The sequence below is a fragment of the Pocillopora damicornis genome, chromosome 3, assembly GCF_964200805.1.
Source record: "Pocillopora damicornis chromosome 3, jaPocDami1.2, whole genome shotgun sequence".
In the NCBI taxonomy this organism is placed as follows: Eukaryota; Metazoa; Cnidaria; class Anthozoa; order Scleractinia; family Pocilloporidae; genus Pocillopora; species Pocillopora damicornis.
In genome coordinates this window covers 19,675,243-19,691,200 of record NC_142672.1, presented here as the reverse complement: position 1 = coordinate 19,691,200, position 15,958 = coordinate 19,675,243, and the positions used below count along the sequence as shown (strand labels likewise).

Genomic DNA, 15,958 nt, shown 5'->3' with positions numbered 1-15,958 from the left:
CAGTCAACCAGCCTAAAGTCTGTTTTTCTTGCGCTTCGCGCAAATAATGCAAGATATATTTGTGTTTAGAGTTCTCTCGTGATCGGCTGTTCCATAGAATCAAACACCATAGAAATATCGGACGAACCGGTCACAGAGGCGAATTATCATTCGGGCAATTATGAAATAGTTGTTGCTAATTGGTAAAAAAACGAAATTGAAATTTGACAAGTTGAAGATGGAGCACTCGAAAATAAGTGATGTGTTCTTCTTATGCAACAGATCGTGTGTGTAACTGATCATGTCAAAATCAGATGATGCTGTCCGACTTATCAAAATTTATACCGCAACCGAACAATTCATCTTGTGCTTTCCTTAAGTATACCGTAAAAAAATGCTACCTTGAGGAAAATTATCCAATTTAGCTTAGTTATTTACAGTTCAGTTAGGTGAAATTTTCACCTTGGAGAAAAAAAGTTCTGAATTCTATTGAACCGATTGATGTTGAATAAGGTTGTTCCAGGAGCAACTCTTTCATAAGACTGTCGTGTTTTGTGTGAGTTCCTTGTTCGCGAAGCTTTCTGAAAATGTATTCACTGGGTACCATTAACACTTCACTAACCCACGATAGTTTAATTTAGATTGTCTTTGAGGTAGACCAAAATCCTCTTTTTAACAAAAGGCTCGCTTGATTAACCTGAAAGCTGTTTTGTAGCAAAAACAAAGCTTTATTGCGTCAATCATTTTTTAGTTTCTTCCACTAGAATGTTTCGTGAAATTTGGCGTTGAATGTTGCCAGGAAAATTTGGAAAAATTACCATAGTGGTCATAAAAAGTGAAAAAACAAAACAAGGCAAAAAAATTAATGTAAAGAAAAAACGAAAAACCAACGACTATGAATAATTTAGTTGATAAAACTTAAAAATTGTGCATATGATTCTGGTAAAGCAATTCTAGTTACGTTATTCGTATTAAGTGGGTACTTAGCGATCGAACGTTAATTCAACCAATGTAAATAGAGCTAAGCGCTTTCCTCAGCGACAAAAAAGCAGCATGAAAATAATACAGAAAACCCCTCAGTGCGCAAGAGGAAATTTATGAGTACAGCGGAAAGGTTTTTATTAGCTAATGGCATTCAGCTGGAGGTAGAAATCATTTAGAGTCGTTCGTGATTATCTCATAATGCCACAGGTGAAAGGGGGGCTTATCTATAAGAGTGGTTGAAAATGTTTGGTCAATTTCTCTTTGAAGTTTCTGACTTTCGTTTTATCCAATCAGAGTATGGCGCAAGGGCTCGGGAGTCTGCCGAACGCTAATAAGGGGTAGAAGAAGCAACGGACGCCGTGGACAATGTCAGTTAAAAAGTGAACCTTCATTTTACCTACGAATCTCGCGATACTCTATAGAGTCGTTTAGTTTGTTTTTCACGGTCAAAACTGTCTCGAAACTGAATAAGGAACACAGCGTTAAATTACTAATAGAAATATAAAAAATTAGCCAGTGTTGTTCACGTTCTCCAGACGACGCAAAGTTTGGTCATTTGCAGAGGACGCAAAGAAATCTACAAAAATTTTTAACGCACGTGCACAGCCATTTTTATACTCATTAAACCTTTTGTTTGGTGACGTCCCCGTTGCCATCGTGGTTTTATTAAACTCCTAAAAAAATGTCAAGAGAGTACGACTGCAGGTACTTCCGAAGTTCGCCGTTAACTTGCCTCAGGTATGTCTTCATCTCAGACATAAAATTTAACATTAAAATTGACAAACGCTACAGATAACTGCTAAACTGACTGCTTTTGGTTTCTGAGGAAAGAAGTTACTTGACTAATGGAATATCGCATATAAACAGAGAGAGCAAAACAAAACAACAATATTCGATGAAATATTATCTGAAATACGAAGAAGATTCCTCCCAGGAAGTTCTTGACTTCTCTGAGAATGAGTACCTCTCGAACCGTCTGATAAGAACCGAAGTTAATGTTCTCCAGCTGTAATATAGTTCGTCAAGGACTTGTATGTTTTTTTTCGTTTTGCTTGTCAAGGATGGAGCAAAAGAGTGCTAGAGTGCTATTAAGATGCAGATGGTCTCCCTTCTCCCGTGTTCTCAGCCAGAGTCTCCCGGGCAAGTGTCTTCATCAGATCATGAATTCACGTGCATTATTTTCACGGAAAACATGTTAAGGTCACTTCGGGTAGCTATTGCCATCAGATGACGTTTAACCAGTGTTTACTAATATAATTTACAGGGTGGAGCTTGTCAAGTTATCATACTCGTATTTTGCATAGGCGAGGAGTGTTCAGTAACTAATAAGAAGAATTATTAGTTACTGAACACTCCTCACCGATGCAAAATACGAGTTTGTTCATTTCTGCTGAGCTGGTACCTTTCTTCACAAATAGAAAATCTTGAATAAATTCTGAATGCGGAAAAATTTAACAAAAATAATGTTGATAATGGTTCCGCCGATTTCTGTTGACTCCAGTTTGAGCGATTACGCAGCCTGTTTGTGAGTTCTCTGTCATGGAAGACAAAAGACATTCTCTTTTGTTGTATATTAACAGTCACAGATCCTTCTAAAACTTTGTGCTGAAAATTAAGCCCTAGAATTTTGAAATACACAGGAAATTTATATTTGCTCTAGAAAAGCACCCTTTAATTTTTAATATTACCTCTTCTGTTTCATTTTGCCAGGCCTAGGCCAGGCGCCAGGTGCTTTTAGCCGAGAAAATAATATGAATTAAGAAAAATTTGATTGACCAAAATGGCGCCAATGTGGCGTTTAACTTACGTATCCATAGCGACGTGACAGCCAATTAGAACTCCTGGAATGATTACACCGTGTTACTTGTTATCTGATACCAACCTCATTTCACTGAAAACACGTCGAAGGCATTCTGGTCTCTGAATCCAGCCAAAAAACTTGTATAACCCCGTTTTAATCAAGGAATGGAAGCTATGCCTACGTTTACACCAAGCGGAGGCCAGCAACTTCTTGTGCGGGGAACAATTCAAGAAAATTTCGACGATAAAATGCCTCTTACAAGTCGATACGCATGGCCTCGTAGGTCGGAATCGTCGCTAAGCACAAGTAGCTTTCCAAACAGAAACAGCAAAAATCCATTTTTTGCGAGGCATAACCCTCATCCACAGAGAGTGAGGCATCTTAAAGGACTTTTAGATGTCCCAATTTGCACTGTGATCGATTATACAGTTTGTACACCTACCGTTGGGACACCAACCATCGACCAAATGCGGCAGAGACCTTTGAAATCCAGCCATGGTTTGCACTTACCAATCAATCTAGACAGTGTGAAAGAAAAGGCCGTCCCATCCGTTGGTTTAGGTAAGATTTTTTACTGCCTTTTATTCCACCTTTTTTACTTTTAACCCATGATAATGATGCTGTAATCGCACTTAGCAACGATAAATTGTTTTGAGCCACTTTGGATCAGATGATAATTGATAATTCCTCAGGTGCAATTTCTTTGTTGTTCTGGGAACGAACGGTTGTGTTAAATTCAGCTAGAGAAATAGCTAAAATGCTATTGTGTTGAAAATGCATCCGCTAAATCACGAAAGGCAAATAGAATAAAGTGCTTTTATTGCTTTGTTTGAGTCTTTCTTTGCTTCGCAAATTCGTGTCATCATGGAAACTCGTTCGACAAAATTGTACGTCAATCGTCAAGGTTGCTGTCAATGCCAATTCTAACTTTTAATTTGCTAATAGCCGTGGAAGTTTTAATTAAAATACTCTGTCCAGCGTAAGCACATAGAACAAACAGTTTTAATCTTTACCATTATTTTGTGTTTTTTTAATTATTTGCATTTCTATCTATATCTTCGTCATAATATATTGAGTTTTAATAACTTCGGAATTATAAAAACAAACCAGTTGCCACTCTGTGGACTTTAATTCACTGCTATTAATGATTTCGTTTTCTTGTTTGAAATAAATTTCAATTTGAGTTAAGCTAGGAGAAAAAAAAAAAACTTTTTTTTCTACAAATACCCTATCTTTTCATTTTAACTCTTAAGTACACGTTTTCTAGCATTTTTTAAAAATGTTTGCAGAATTAACCAAAACCTTTATGTAAATCGCAAAGATTATCCGTTTTAACTTGACCATCTTAAACATATATTTTTAATTATGTTCTAATCTAATTAGATTCTGTTCTAAAGGTATATAATCATTGACTTCAATAATTGAATTATTGACCAGCACTGCAAATGTTAAAAGGGACAGAAATGTTCAAGATTGTTACAGAATTGAATTAAACATCACAAAAAGTTATATTTCCTTCCATTACATGTTAGCTGGTGTCCTTGTCTAAAGCCTCAAGTTCCTAAAGAGAATTCCTTCCTGTAATAACCCCTATCAATACAGTTGCAAGTTTTTAATAAGCCTTTCTCCGACAGCCCTCATGTGGCATTTCTAGTTTCTAATAATCTCTCTCTGACAACCCCTGTCTAGAGTTTCAAGTTTCTAATTTGTCCTTTCTCTAACAACCCTGTGTAAAATGTCAAGTTTATATCAAGCCCCTTCTCTTAGAGGCCCCCCTGTCCAGTGTTTCAAGTTTCTAATTTGTCCTTTTTCTAACAACCCTGTGTAAATGTCAAGTTTATATTAAGCCCCTTCTCTTAGGGGCCCCCTGTCCAGTGTTTCAAGTTTCTAATTTGTCCTTTCTCTAACAACCCTGTGTAAAATGTCAAGTTTATATCAAGCCCCTTCTCTTAGAGGCCCCCCTGTCCAGTGTTTCAAGTTTCTAATTTGTCCTTTCTCTAACAACCCTGTGTAAAATGTCAAGTTGATATTAAGCCCATTCTCTTAGAGGCTCCCTGTCCAGTGTTTCAATTTTCTAATTTGTTCTTCCTTTAACAACCCTGTGTAAAATGTCAAGTTTATATTAAGCCCCTTCTCTAGAGGCCCCCTGTCCAGTGTTTCAATTTTCTAATTTGTTCTTTCTTTAACAACCCTGTGTAAAAAGGTCAAGTTTATAACTAGTCTTTTCTCTTAGAAGCCCCACTGTCTTATGTTTTAAGTTTCAGAGAATGTACTCTTAAAGAGTGTCAAGTTTCTATTAAGCCTTACTCTTGTTTAAGCTCCCGTGTAGAGTTTCAAGTTTTTAACAATCCCTCTCTTTATTAGAGGCCTTTTCTGTATGCTTATATTCCACTTTAGATCCCATCTTATGTGCAGGCCTAGAACTTTGACACTGCTCACTGTCTCTAATGGCTTACCTTTTGCTACAAGGGGCTCATAGTCAGGCTTTTCCTTTTTCCTATCAACCCCCATATAGAGATTCCAGAATTAGATGCGCCTTCCTCTTAAACAACTTCCCTCCAGTGTTTCAAGTTTCTAGTGAGCCTCTTCCCTAACTGAGTTAAGATTCAAGTTTTAAGGCCCTCCTCTGTTAGTAAACCCTGTCTAGATTGATAAGTTTTCAAGGAGATCCTTGTTTAAAGTTTAGGTCTCTTGAATTTCCCCTTGCCCCCCTGTCAAGAGTGTTTAGTTTCTTGTTTGTTTCTTTACCATTCTCTTCACCTAAATGAAACTGCTAACCAAAATTAGGGCGAAATAGTAATACTATACAAATGGTTATCCTACAATATTTTGTAGTTATCCTTTGGGTGATGCATTTATATTTTGATTAGACAATTTGCATCAGAAAGCCTTGTTTATTTCCTATAATTTTTAAATATTGAAGAGTTTCAGCCAAAACAAGGATGCTAGTTTTAAATAGTTATCAAGCTTCATGACAGTTCAGATTAAGATATGTCTCTCTCCCTGGCTCCTTGTGGGTTAGTAATTAATCCCTCAATCTGACAAGGGTTTACAGTCAACTCGCCGACGGACCAACTCGCCGACACCAACTCGCCGACGTATAAAATCGAGTAGAGACGTCGGCGAGTTGGTCGTCAATCCAATACAACTTATTAGAAGCTAAACATACAGAAAATTAAACGATATTTAGTAAAAAAACATTGGACATTGGTGAACATCAAACAGAAGCTTAAACATTGGTGAACATTGGTGAACATCACCAATGACTATAACAGCTTAAGACGCGAACGAGTTATTGTGCGACAACAACACCGTAAAGACTCATCATGTCAATCGCTCAGATTTTTTAACGAAAACGTGGCTTTCTAGACGAGATCTTTAGTAAAAAGCATTTCTTTTTGTTTGCAACAAAGTTTATAAGGATCTTAAGGCGAATAAAGCGAAGTAAACATCACCAACGACTCTAACAGCTTAAGACGCGAACGAGTTATTGTGTGACAACAACACCGTAAAGACTCATCATGACGATCGGTCAGATTTTAAAGGAAACTTGGCTTTCTAGTCAAGATCTTTAGTAAAAAGCAATTCTTTTTATTTGCAACGAAGTTTATAAGGATCTCAAGGCGAATGAAGTAAAGTAAACATCACCAATGACTCTAACAGCTTCAAACACGAACGAGTTATTGTATGACAACAACACTGTAAAGACTCATCATGACAATCGGTCAGATTTTTTAACGAAAACTTGGCTTTCTAGACAAGATCTTTGGTAAAAAGTATTTCTTTTTATTTGCAACAAAGTTTAAAAGATCTTGTCTTGATCTAAAGATCTTGTCTAGAAAGCCAAGTTTTCGTTAAAAAAACTGAGCGATTGACATGCTGAGTCTTAACGGTGTTGTTGTCACACAATAACTTGTTCGCGTCTGAAGCTGTTAGAGTCGTTGGTGATGTTTACTTCGCTTTATTCGCCTTAAGATCCTTATAAACTTTGTTGCAAATAAAAATAATTGCATTTTACTAAAGATCTCGTCTAGAAAGCCAAGTTTTCGTAAAAAATCTGAGCGATTGACAAGACGAGTTTTTACGGTGTTGTTGTCGCACAATAACTCGTTCGTTATAGTCATTGGTGATGTTCACCAATGTTCACCGATGTTTAAGCTTCTGTTTGATGTTCACCAATGTTCGCCAGTATTTTTTTACTAAATATCGTTTACTTCTCTGTATGTTTAACTTCTAATAAGTTGTATTGGATTGACGACCAGCTCGCCGACGTCTCTACTCGATTTTATACGTCGGCGAGTTGGCGTCGGCGAGTTGGTCCGTCGGCGAGTTGACTGGTTACCCTGACAAGGCTTTTTTTTATATTCCCCCTCCTTCCCTACTTTTCCTCTCCCCCTCTCCCAAGCCTTGTGGTATTACTCCAAAGAGCTTGGAAGTCAATCCATGTGTCTTGCTTGTAAAATTCTATGGAAGGCGTCATTTGAGTGAACTGTACGATAGACTACTGGGCTTATTTTCTGAAGGAAAAAAGTCAAGTGCTATGTTTGTGTTTATGGACATGATTGACAGATCAGGATTTTGTTTTTCCAAAGTTTTATTACATGTATTTTTAAATGATCAGTAATGGGGCTTTTTATTGTCAAACTCTGTCTTCAATCTTAGTTGTAATTAACAAATAACCTTTAACTTCATTGTAGTCTAAGTTTGTTTATCACAGACAGACTGATTAGGACTCCACCAGGTCATATTACCATCCATTAAACTTCAAGGTAATGACCATAAAACCCCACTAACAACTATGATGATTGTTACTCTGCAGTTCCAATAACAGAAACCTGGCGAGAGGAGTTGAGGAAACTTACAGAAGCTTCTGGCCTTAAAAGCAAAAGCCGCTACACCAACATTGCAAGTTATCAAGTGCCTCCATCGAGGCAGGGATCAAGACTAGGGGAGAGACCTCCACCATCAAGAGGTGGTGTGCTTCCTCCTCCATCAAGGAATGGAGAGAAACCACCATCAAGAAATGGGGAAATTCCCCCGTCACGTAATGGCGAGAAGCCACCATCGAGGTTGGGAGAGTCCAGACAGGGAGGCAGGCCATCTGTACTGCGAACAGAACTTCCCTTGCAGCACATTGCTGCAGATACTGATAGTGATCTGACTGTAAGTATTATTCAAAAATTATGTGCAAAAGTCATGGTGAATGTCAATCAAAGTGATGCATCTCAGTCTATATAACCAGTGCAATATTGTACTGAAATGGATTTATTGGGTTTATGATCTTTATGTCACACTCAGGGTACACAGGGGTGTAATCAAGTATAGATGATCTCACTAGTTTTCCTAGTACAGGCAAGACATAGTGGAAGTGACTAAAAGCATTCCCTATCAATTCTCTCATTTCCAATGTAGGTGGGAAGGTTGAATGTACCTCTCCCATACAAATTGGTAGAGAGGCTTGTGACCAGGCTTGAAGTTTGCAGCTCACAGAATTATTCTGTGAGCTGTCAAACTATTTGATCTCATTTAGGGTGTTTAGCATGTGCAAAATGCTTTTCCTTTATATATTCCTTGTAGCTGTGAAATTATCTTTAAGGTTATAAGGGAATCATGGTAAAAAAAACTCTCATGTACTTTTGGTTTTGAAAATTGGCATAGAATAAAGCAATACATAGAGCTTAGTGGAGACATTATCATTAATATCATGCAAACAGAAATTTAAACATTTTTATTTATCCATTTTTATGTGCTTATTACATGTGTTTGGTTAAATCTTAGTTGTACTGTAAGAAGGCAGAGAAATGTTTAATATAGAAAATGTAATTTTTAGTACTTGATATTGAGTATCAGCATCCCATCTTGTTGTTCCAAGAGTCTTGATGTCAGACAAGAAATAAAAAACCCACAAATCTAATGGGGTGAGAAGTCTGAACAGCTGGACAATTCTCCCCTTTGCAGTTCCATCTCTACTCCAAGGATTACTACAAAGTATAATGGGTGAAAAGCATTTGAATATTGCTGAAATATTCACAATGTATGTCTTTTCTTTTTTATGTCTTTTTAGATGTACAACATGTTGGTTAACATTCTCCGACCAACCCATCCTGATGATATAAAATCATGGTTAGTCCATGCTCCTGAAAGAGGTATGACCATAACAAATTTTCAAAGTGGGGTGGCATACTTTTCATGAAGAGGCTGTTAAAGGGTTAAGACATGGGAATTTAACCTTATTCTCACAATCGTAGTCTATCATAGTGTCCTTGGTTTAAGCTTATGATCACTGCAGTGGTAGCTAGACAAATTAAGTCTTTAGTTTTGTCCAGAGCATGAGCGCTATAGTCAATTTGAGTCAAGTCAATACAAATTCATCCATAAGGTGTCTCACAGACTCCTTGATTCACTGTTGACCTTAAATGTGTATTTTAATCTTTAAGTTAAAAAATTGAAGGCAAGGAATTATTAGCTATGAAACTGTCAGTAAAAGCTACAATACTAATTAAAATTTACTCTAACATGTTAGCTATGGGGTGTTTTGAATTGTACGTAAATTTGGTAATTCAAACTGAATTGGTGTTAGCCCCAAATAACACTCTGCTCAGATAGAATAGATTAAAAGATCAAGTTTTTAAATTTTGTCTACCTTTATAAGCTAAGAGGCTGGATTGATCAAAGCTCAAATTTTCATGGTTAACCCAGATGCTTGAAAAAGATCTTAGATTAGTCTGCTGCAAGTTGACTGCATCTTGTATCTTGCTGTCAAGCCCCTTATCTGGAAAAGGGTTTTGAATATAGGATTTTGTTAAGGTGGCTTTAAATAGTGCTGTCAGGCAAACAGGGTGTCTGATACAAAGTTTTACTTGTCTTCAAAAAACATGTGATTTATCATGTGATTTAATTATGCTTTTTCAACCCTTTCACTCCCACAATTACATTAGTGATTCTCCTTACTGTTTACCATACAATTCTTATAGTGTTAGTTCTGAGAATTTGATATCGGATCAAGTAATAATCCCCTAATTGATATTTTTCTTTATTCTCATCTCTCTTCTGCTTGAAATTTAATAGACTTTGTAAGGAGAAATTCTCTCTTGGTCATTCATGGGAGTTAAAGGGTTAAACACTAACTTTAGATTTACTCCAATGTTGCATTTGCAAAATTGCTCTTTCCTATCTTACATGTATCTAAGTGATGACTAAAGTTTCCTTTGCTTTGTGATCACACAGAAAAAGAAATTGTACTGGACATGATCCGTGCAGTGTGCACATCTGATAATGAGTACAGAGAAGGATTTAATGAAACAATTAAGTCTGTAATGTATGATGATCAGCTGCTACAGCATGAGTCCAGCCTTGATTTGGATGAGATTCAGAAGTATAATGAAACTAAAAGAAAGGAGAGAGAAGAGCTGGAGAGGAAGAAACAAGAGAAAGAAGAAGCAGAGAAACCAAGGTAACAGATCATTGTTGTCTCCAGATCTTTCACACAAGCTGAATCCCTTTCCACCCAAACTTTAAAGGACCTGCACAGTATCGTGTAAATAATTAAATCTCTAGTTTTTGACTGTCAGTTAGTTATCCAGGATTTTTTCAGCTGGAGATTTAACACCAACTGCATCAAAATGGTATTTAGGACCATGCTAGGATGTTTTATACCATTTATTAATGGTGGAGGGGGAGGGGGGAGGGGGGAGGGAAGGAATGACTAGATCAAGTATATTAGTAACAACTGCCGTAGGCATGCTTGCCATTAATGATCCTTTGTTTCTCAGACATGATATGAACCCTTCAGTCTGGTTTTCATTTCTTCAAGTGTGCATATATATAGGCCTTTACCTTTTATTATCATTTCTATGAATTGGTGTCTTAGAGGCAGTCAACATGTGGTATAATTTCTATGGATATTCATGGGTCTTAGTGTTATCTTTAAATGTACAGTTTGAGTCTTATGGGAAATATACCTGTTTTTGCTTTAAGTGAAAGGCACTCTGATCTTGAGATTTTGAACTTTTTTTTTAGTGACATATCAGATTTAAAAACCAAAAGGAGTGCCCTGAGCATCTTTGCAAGTGTAGGACATTACTGTTTTCTGGCCGTATGAATTTACTCTCCTCCCTGACTGCAGCCTTTTAATTTAACCCTTTCCCGTCCGACCGTGCCATATGGCACACGCGTGTACCACCCCTCAAATTCCCAAGCGTGCCATATGGCACTTTACATAGTAGCCAATTCTAACCAATAAAAATGCTTATTTTCATTGTTTCTTCTAGCCTATTGTATTTTAACCAATAGGGTTAGAGTAAAAGCTCAGTTCAAGCCAACTTTCAGGGGTGGTGTTCATATGAATTTACTGAGAAATTGCGAGTTGAAATTTGTTTGTGAAGTTTTAAAATGGCGGCGCTTTTTGATTCAGATAGCGAGGAAGAAGAGTTCATTGGCTTCACTATTGAACCGGGGTTTGAAAGAAATTATCCCGAGTCAGAATCTGACATTTCTGTTTCGTCAGTTGACACGGAGGATTTGTCAGATCTCGATCTTAGCGATCAGGAAAGTGGCGAAGAAGACGAACAAGAGTGGAACGACGATCCTGGTCCAGTTGTTGTGAATCCGTTCGTCGCGAATACCGGCCTGGTCAGGGACGTTCGAGGTTATTCGACCATAAACTTTTTTAACCTAATGTTTAAGGACAGCAATTTTGACAGAATTGCAGAGGAAACGAATCGTTATGCGCGGCAAGCGATGGAAACAAAACCGGACCCTGCTTGGCGTGAAACCGACGCCGAAGAAGTGAAGGCATTCTTCGCACTGAATATCCTGTTTGGGATTAAACAATTGCCCGAAGTATACTCATACTGGTCCAGAAATCAGCTTCTCGGAGTCCCAGAAGTGCAAAAGATTTTTCCGAGGAATCGTTTTGCCAAAATATCGCAATATCTTCATCTAAACGATAAGAGAAGAGAATTGCCACGTGGGCACGCAAACCACGACAAATTGTTCAAAGTGCGACCTCTTCTCGATTCTGTTGTAGAGGCTATTAAAAGCGAATACAGGCCGTCGAAAAATGTTTCGATCGACGAGGCAATGATTCCTTTTAAAGGAAGACTTTCCCTTAAACAGTACATGCCCTTAAAACCGGTAAAGAGGGGAATCAAAGTGTGGGAGTGTGCAGATTCGTCGAATGGCTTCGTTTGCGATTTGGAAGTCTACACGGGAAAACAACGCAATGGCAATCGCGAACAAGGACTCGGACACCGCGTTGTCCGCAATCTTACTCGACCCCTGGTAGGCAAAAATCACCATGTTTTTGTCGATAATTTTTTTAATTCTCTTGCTCTCGCTGAAGATTTGCTTCGAGATCAAATTTATATCTGCGGAACCGTTCGTGGAAATCGACAAGGCATCCCGCGTGCAATCGCCCCTAAGACTCAAAGAGTCAAGCGACTTCGTCGAGGAGAGTCGTTGTTCCTTCGCAAAGAGAACATTGTCGTTACCGTATGGAAAGATAAGAAGCCAGTATATTTTTTGAGCTCTCAGTCTGATCCCGTGGGGAACGACACTGTCGGTAGACGACAACGCAATGGAACGGTCATTCAAGTTCCCAGCGCCCCAGTCGTGAAGACCTACAACAACAACATGGGTGGTGTAGACTTGAGCGATCAAATGCGGGGCTACTACATGGCTGGAAGAAAATCGAAAAAGTGGTGGCGTTGTCTCATGTGGTTCTTTGTGGACGTTTCCATTGTTAATGCTTATATTTTGGAGAAACTGTCCCCGCATCACCGATCAAGAACCCAACTGGCCTTTCGTTTAGATCTTGTGAAGTTACTGATCGGAAATTTTTCGGCACGGCGATTGTCTGCAAGTTCTGGGCGCCTAGAAGGAGGGCATTGGCCCATCAAGTTCTCCAAAGGTCGCTGTAAGCGTTGTTTAAAGCGAAACAAGGAAACGTGGTGCCGAATGGCATGTGAACTTTGCGGCAAACGCATTTGTTTAGACTGCTTTAAGAACCATACCGCGGACGATCTCGCTTGAACATTGGCGCGAAATTCGAAAACTCGAGCTTGTGAAAATTTGATTTTTTGTAATGATTTTTTAAAGAATTGACCACCGAGTCGGTCCAAAATAGCATTAATAATTCTTTATCACTTATTTTCTTCATTCAATAGATTAGTTAGATGTAGTTTGTCCTGAAATGTAACAAGTTTCTGTGAGTTCATGAGCAACATGGATGGTTTTTGTTGAGATTTCTATTCACTTAATTTGAGCTCTTGATATTTGCTGAATGCATGCATAAAAGAAAATATTTTTGGCAGCAATGGAAAGTTTATTATCTTAGGAACAAAGTTTCTCTCTATTGTTTCTTGAATAAATGAGTAGTTTCTGATATATTGATTAAAATTTGAAGTGGTGTTACTTTGTGTTGATTTTGGTTCCCTTGCCTTGGGCAGATGGGGTAGTATTACACACTGTCACCCTTGGACGGGAAAGGGTTAACCCTTTACACCCTAACATCAGTAAGCACATTCTCCATACTGTTATCTGTACATTTCCTGAGGTGCAGACAAGGAGAATTTTTTTAATAATCAAGGGAATCTTTAGATCGTGTCTTTTATTCTCATGACCTTCACATTTGACTCAGGGCTGATATTGTAGGGAGAAACTAAATGCATAGTCACTGTAAGGTGTCAAAGTGTTAACTGTGTGCCCACTTCTTACTTCAGTCTGTCAGTCTCACTGCTTGTTTCATAAACCTTTTATTTCTGTTTTTCTATTCTGTAACAGATTTTGGGTTCCATCTATTTCTTACCCAGTGGCCCAAAGCTTCTCTTTGACTCTACAGGGCTTTTCTTTGGCAACAAAAGGTTTTTCTATTCCTCTTTTTTTGTTCATCTTCTGTCGTGATGCAAGCTAATTCTGGGAAATACTTTTCCAACACTCATGTTCTTTATTAACTGTTTCTATTGTCCTTATTCTGAAAATTTTGAGGAAGTTTATTTATCCTTGAAGTGTGGTTATCCATGTGGACATCACTAAAGAATTAAAGAAAGAGAATTTCACTTCACCTCTCTCTCTTCACTTTTTTCTTTTCCTAGAAACATTTAAAGTGATTCATACATGTACATTCACAGTGCAGAGATTATTAACTATGACCATATCGCCCAGTAAGACAAGAAGTCCATCAGAACTGCACCTCCTTTTTAGCCACAAAGTACTACTTTTCACTCTCATTTTCATTCCTTGTAATCAAATTCTATGCTTAATCATCCTAACTCATACTTTTTACCACTTAGTGCTCTTATACCACTGTAACAAAAGTCATTCAGTTGACTTCTCTCTCTGCCATGATCAACTCCTGTGCTAAATTATGATAATTTTCCTAGGACACCCCGGTCAGCAGGCTCCCAGGGCTATACTCAATATCAATGGACAAGTCCTGGATGTAAACCCAGCTCACCATTTATTGCCACGGAGAAGAAGAAAGAAGCATTGATTGAACAGAGCAAACCAAGGCCTGGGACAGCAGAAGCAGAAATTGAAGGTAGAAAAGCTCATTAGTTCAGGACAATAACACACAGATCTAGTTATCTAGTTATATATAGCTATCAGATCTCTCTAGTTATTTCTGTTGTCAGTTCTCAATTCTACCATGAGACTCACTTACTCACAAGAAATGTCTTTTTTTTTTTTAAGAGATTCGAAGTCGGCTCCAGTCCCGCTCCTCACCTCGAGTGTTTACACATCAGAGAGCCTCAGCATCACGACACTCTGCTCGGCCCCAGTCTCAGCAGAGTGTGTATGTTCCACCTGCTGAGTGCCTGGAACCTGCTGCCATCAGGCCTCCTAGTCACCAGTCCATCAAGTCACAGCAGTCAGTGATTCGCAGTATCTTGTCATACAAGCCACAGCAAAATCAGTGATAATACTGTTCATGATTCTTGCTGGCATAATTTGAATATTTAGATAAATCACTGTAATTTCAAGGCATTTTAGTGTAATATATAATTTATTTTACTTGTCAATGAGCACTACCTCATAGTTCAACCAACACAATCAGAGATGTTAGACTAAGAGGTAAGTTAGTGTTTTGTACAATTTTTAAGTGTCTTACTCAGATATTACTTGTATTGAGATCCACCTCTCTTACTCAAGGAATGATGGGATTTTATTATAAAACCTCCTAATAAAGTTTCTGTCTTAGGAACAATAATTAACAGCTTCCCATGAGAGGGTTGGAAATTAAACAATTGTGTCAGTCTTGTTAAAGAAATTTTTTGGCAAGGTTTTTTTAAATATTCACTTTCCACTTAAGTATAGCACACAAACCCCATTTTTTCTCTCAATTCACCTTTGATGCAAAAAGACATTTTTTTTTCTTGGAATGGCACAAACGCAGTAGGTTACACATCTAGTTTTGCTATACACTCTTTTTGAAAAGAAAAAAAAAACAGAGCAAAAGACTGAATGGAATTTAAAAAATCTTAAACCTTTTGCATGGAGTGTGCAGAGATGTACTACCCTCTGAAAATAATTAAATTACCTTATCTTGGTTTGAATTAAAGTGTGTAAAGGATGACTCCTCAGAGTTATAAAATACTAAATAACAATTCAGTAAGATTTTGTTGGCCTGTGCACTTTCAATTACCTGAAAGAAAATGTGAAATAGGAATCGAGTTGTCAATGGTTGGGAGGATGCGTACACAGGCAAGACTATCAGCAGAAAATAGAATGTAATTTTATGTACATTTGAAAAGAGAGAGAAGTGGCTCTTTGGTACACCAGCTGGTGTTGCTTTGTAAGATTTTTTTATTTAGATGAACTACTTGAAAGTATATGACTGTTTTAGATTTCATTTGAATAAGAAAATTAAAAGAAACTATTGTGTGTGTTGTTTTAACCTTTGACTGCCAAGAGTACTAGTATCTAATTTTTCTTCTTACAATAGTGCCCCTGAATCACACATCAAGGACACAAGAATAAACAAAATGAGCACCATTTAAAGAAACTTGTGATTGTTAAAAAAAAAATTATTCTTGTCAGCACCATGGTAGATGTATAGAGACCTGTATGGAGAACATGTATACGGATGTATGGGTGTAAAGGGTTGATAGATACTGTGGACAGTTTGGTGAGTCCCTATGCTGTATAATTCCTCCCTTTCTATAATGCCTTCCTTGTGGAGGTCTTCTCTCTTCT

At 37.7% G+C, this 15,958-nt stretch overlaps 1 protein-coding gene across 1 annotated transcript; it reads left to right on the top strand.

Moving 5' to 3' along the window:
* Window positions 1-2,791: 2,791 nt before the first annotated feature.
* Window positions 2,792-15,659, top strand: LOC113665328 (uncharacterized). The gene is made up of 6 exons (XM_027181007.2): window positions 2,792-3,325; window positions 7,584-7,927; window positions 8,829-8,910; window positions 9,992-10,217; window positions 14,146-14,303; window positions 14,456-15,659. Exons 1-6 carry the CDS (start codon window positions 2,929-2,931, stop codon window positions 14,680-14,682), a joined length of 1,434 nt encoding a protein of 477 aa, XP_027036808.2. The 5' UTR covers window positions 2,792-2,928; the 3' UTR covers window positions 14,683-15,659.
* Window positions 15,660-15,958: the final 299 nt, after the last annotated feature.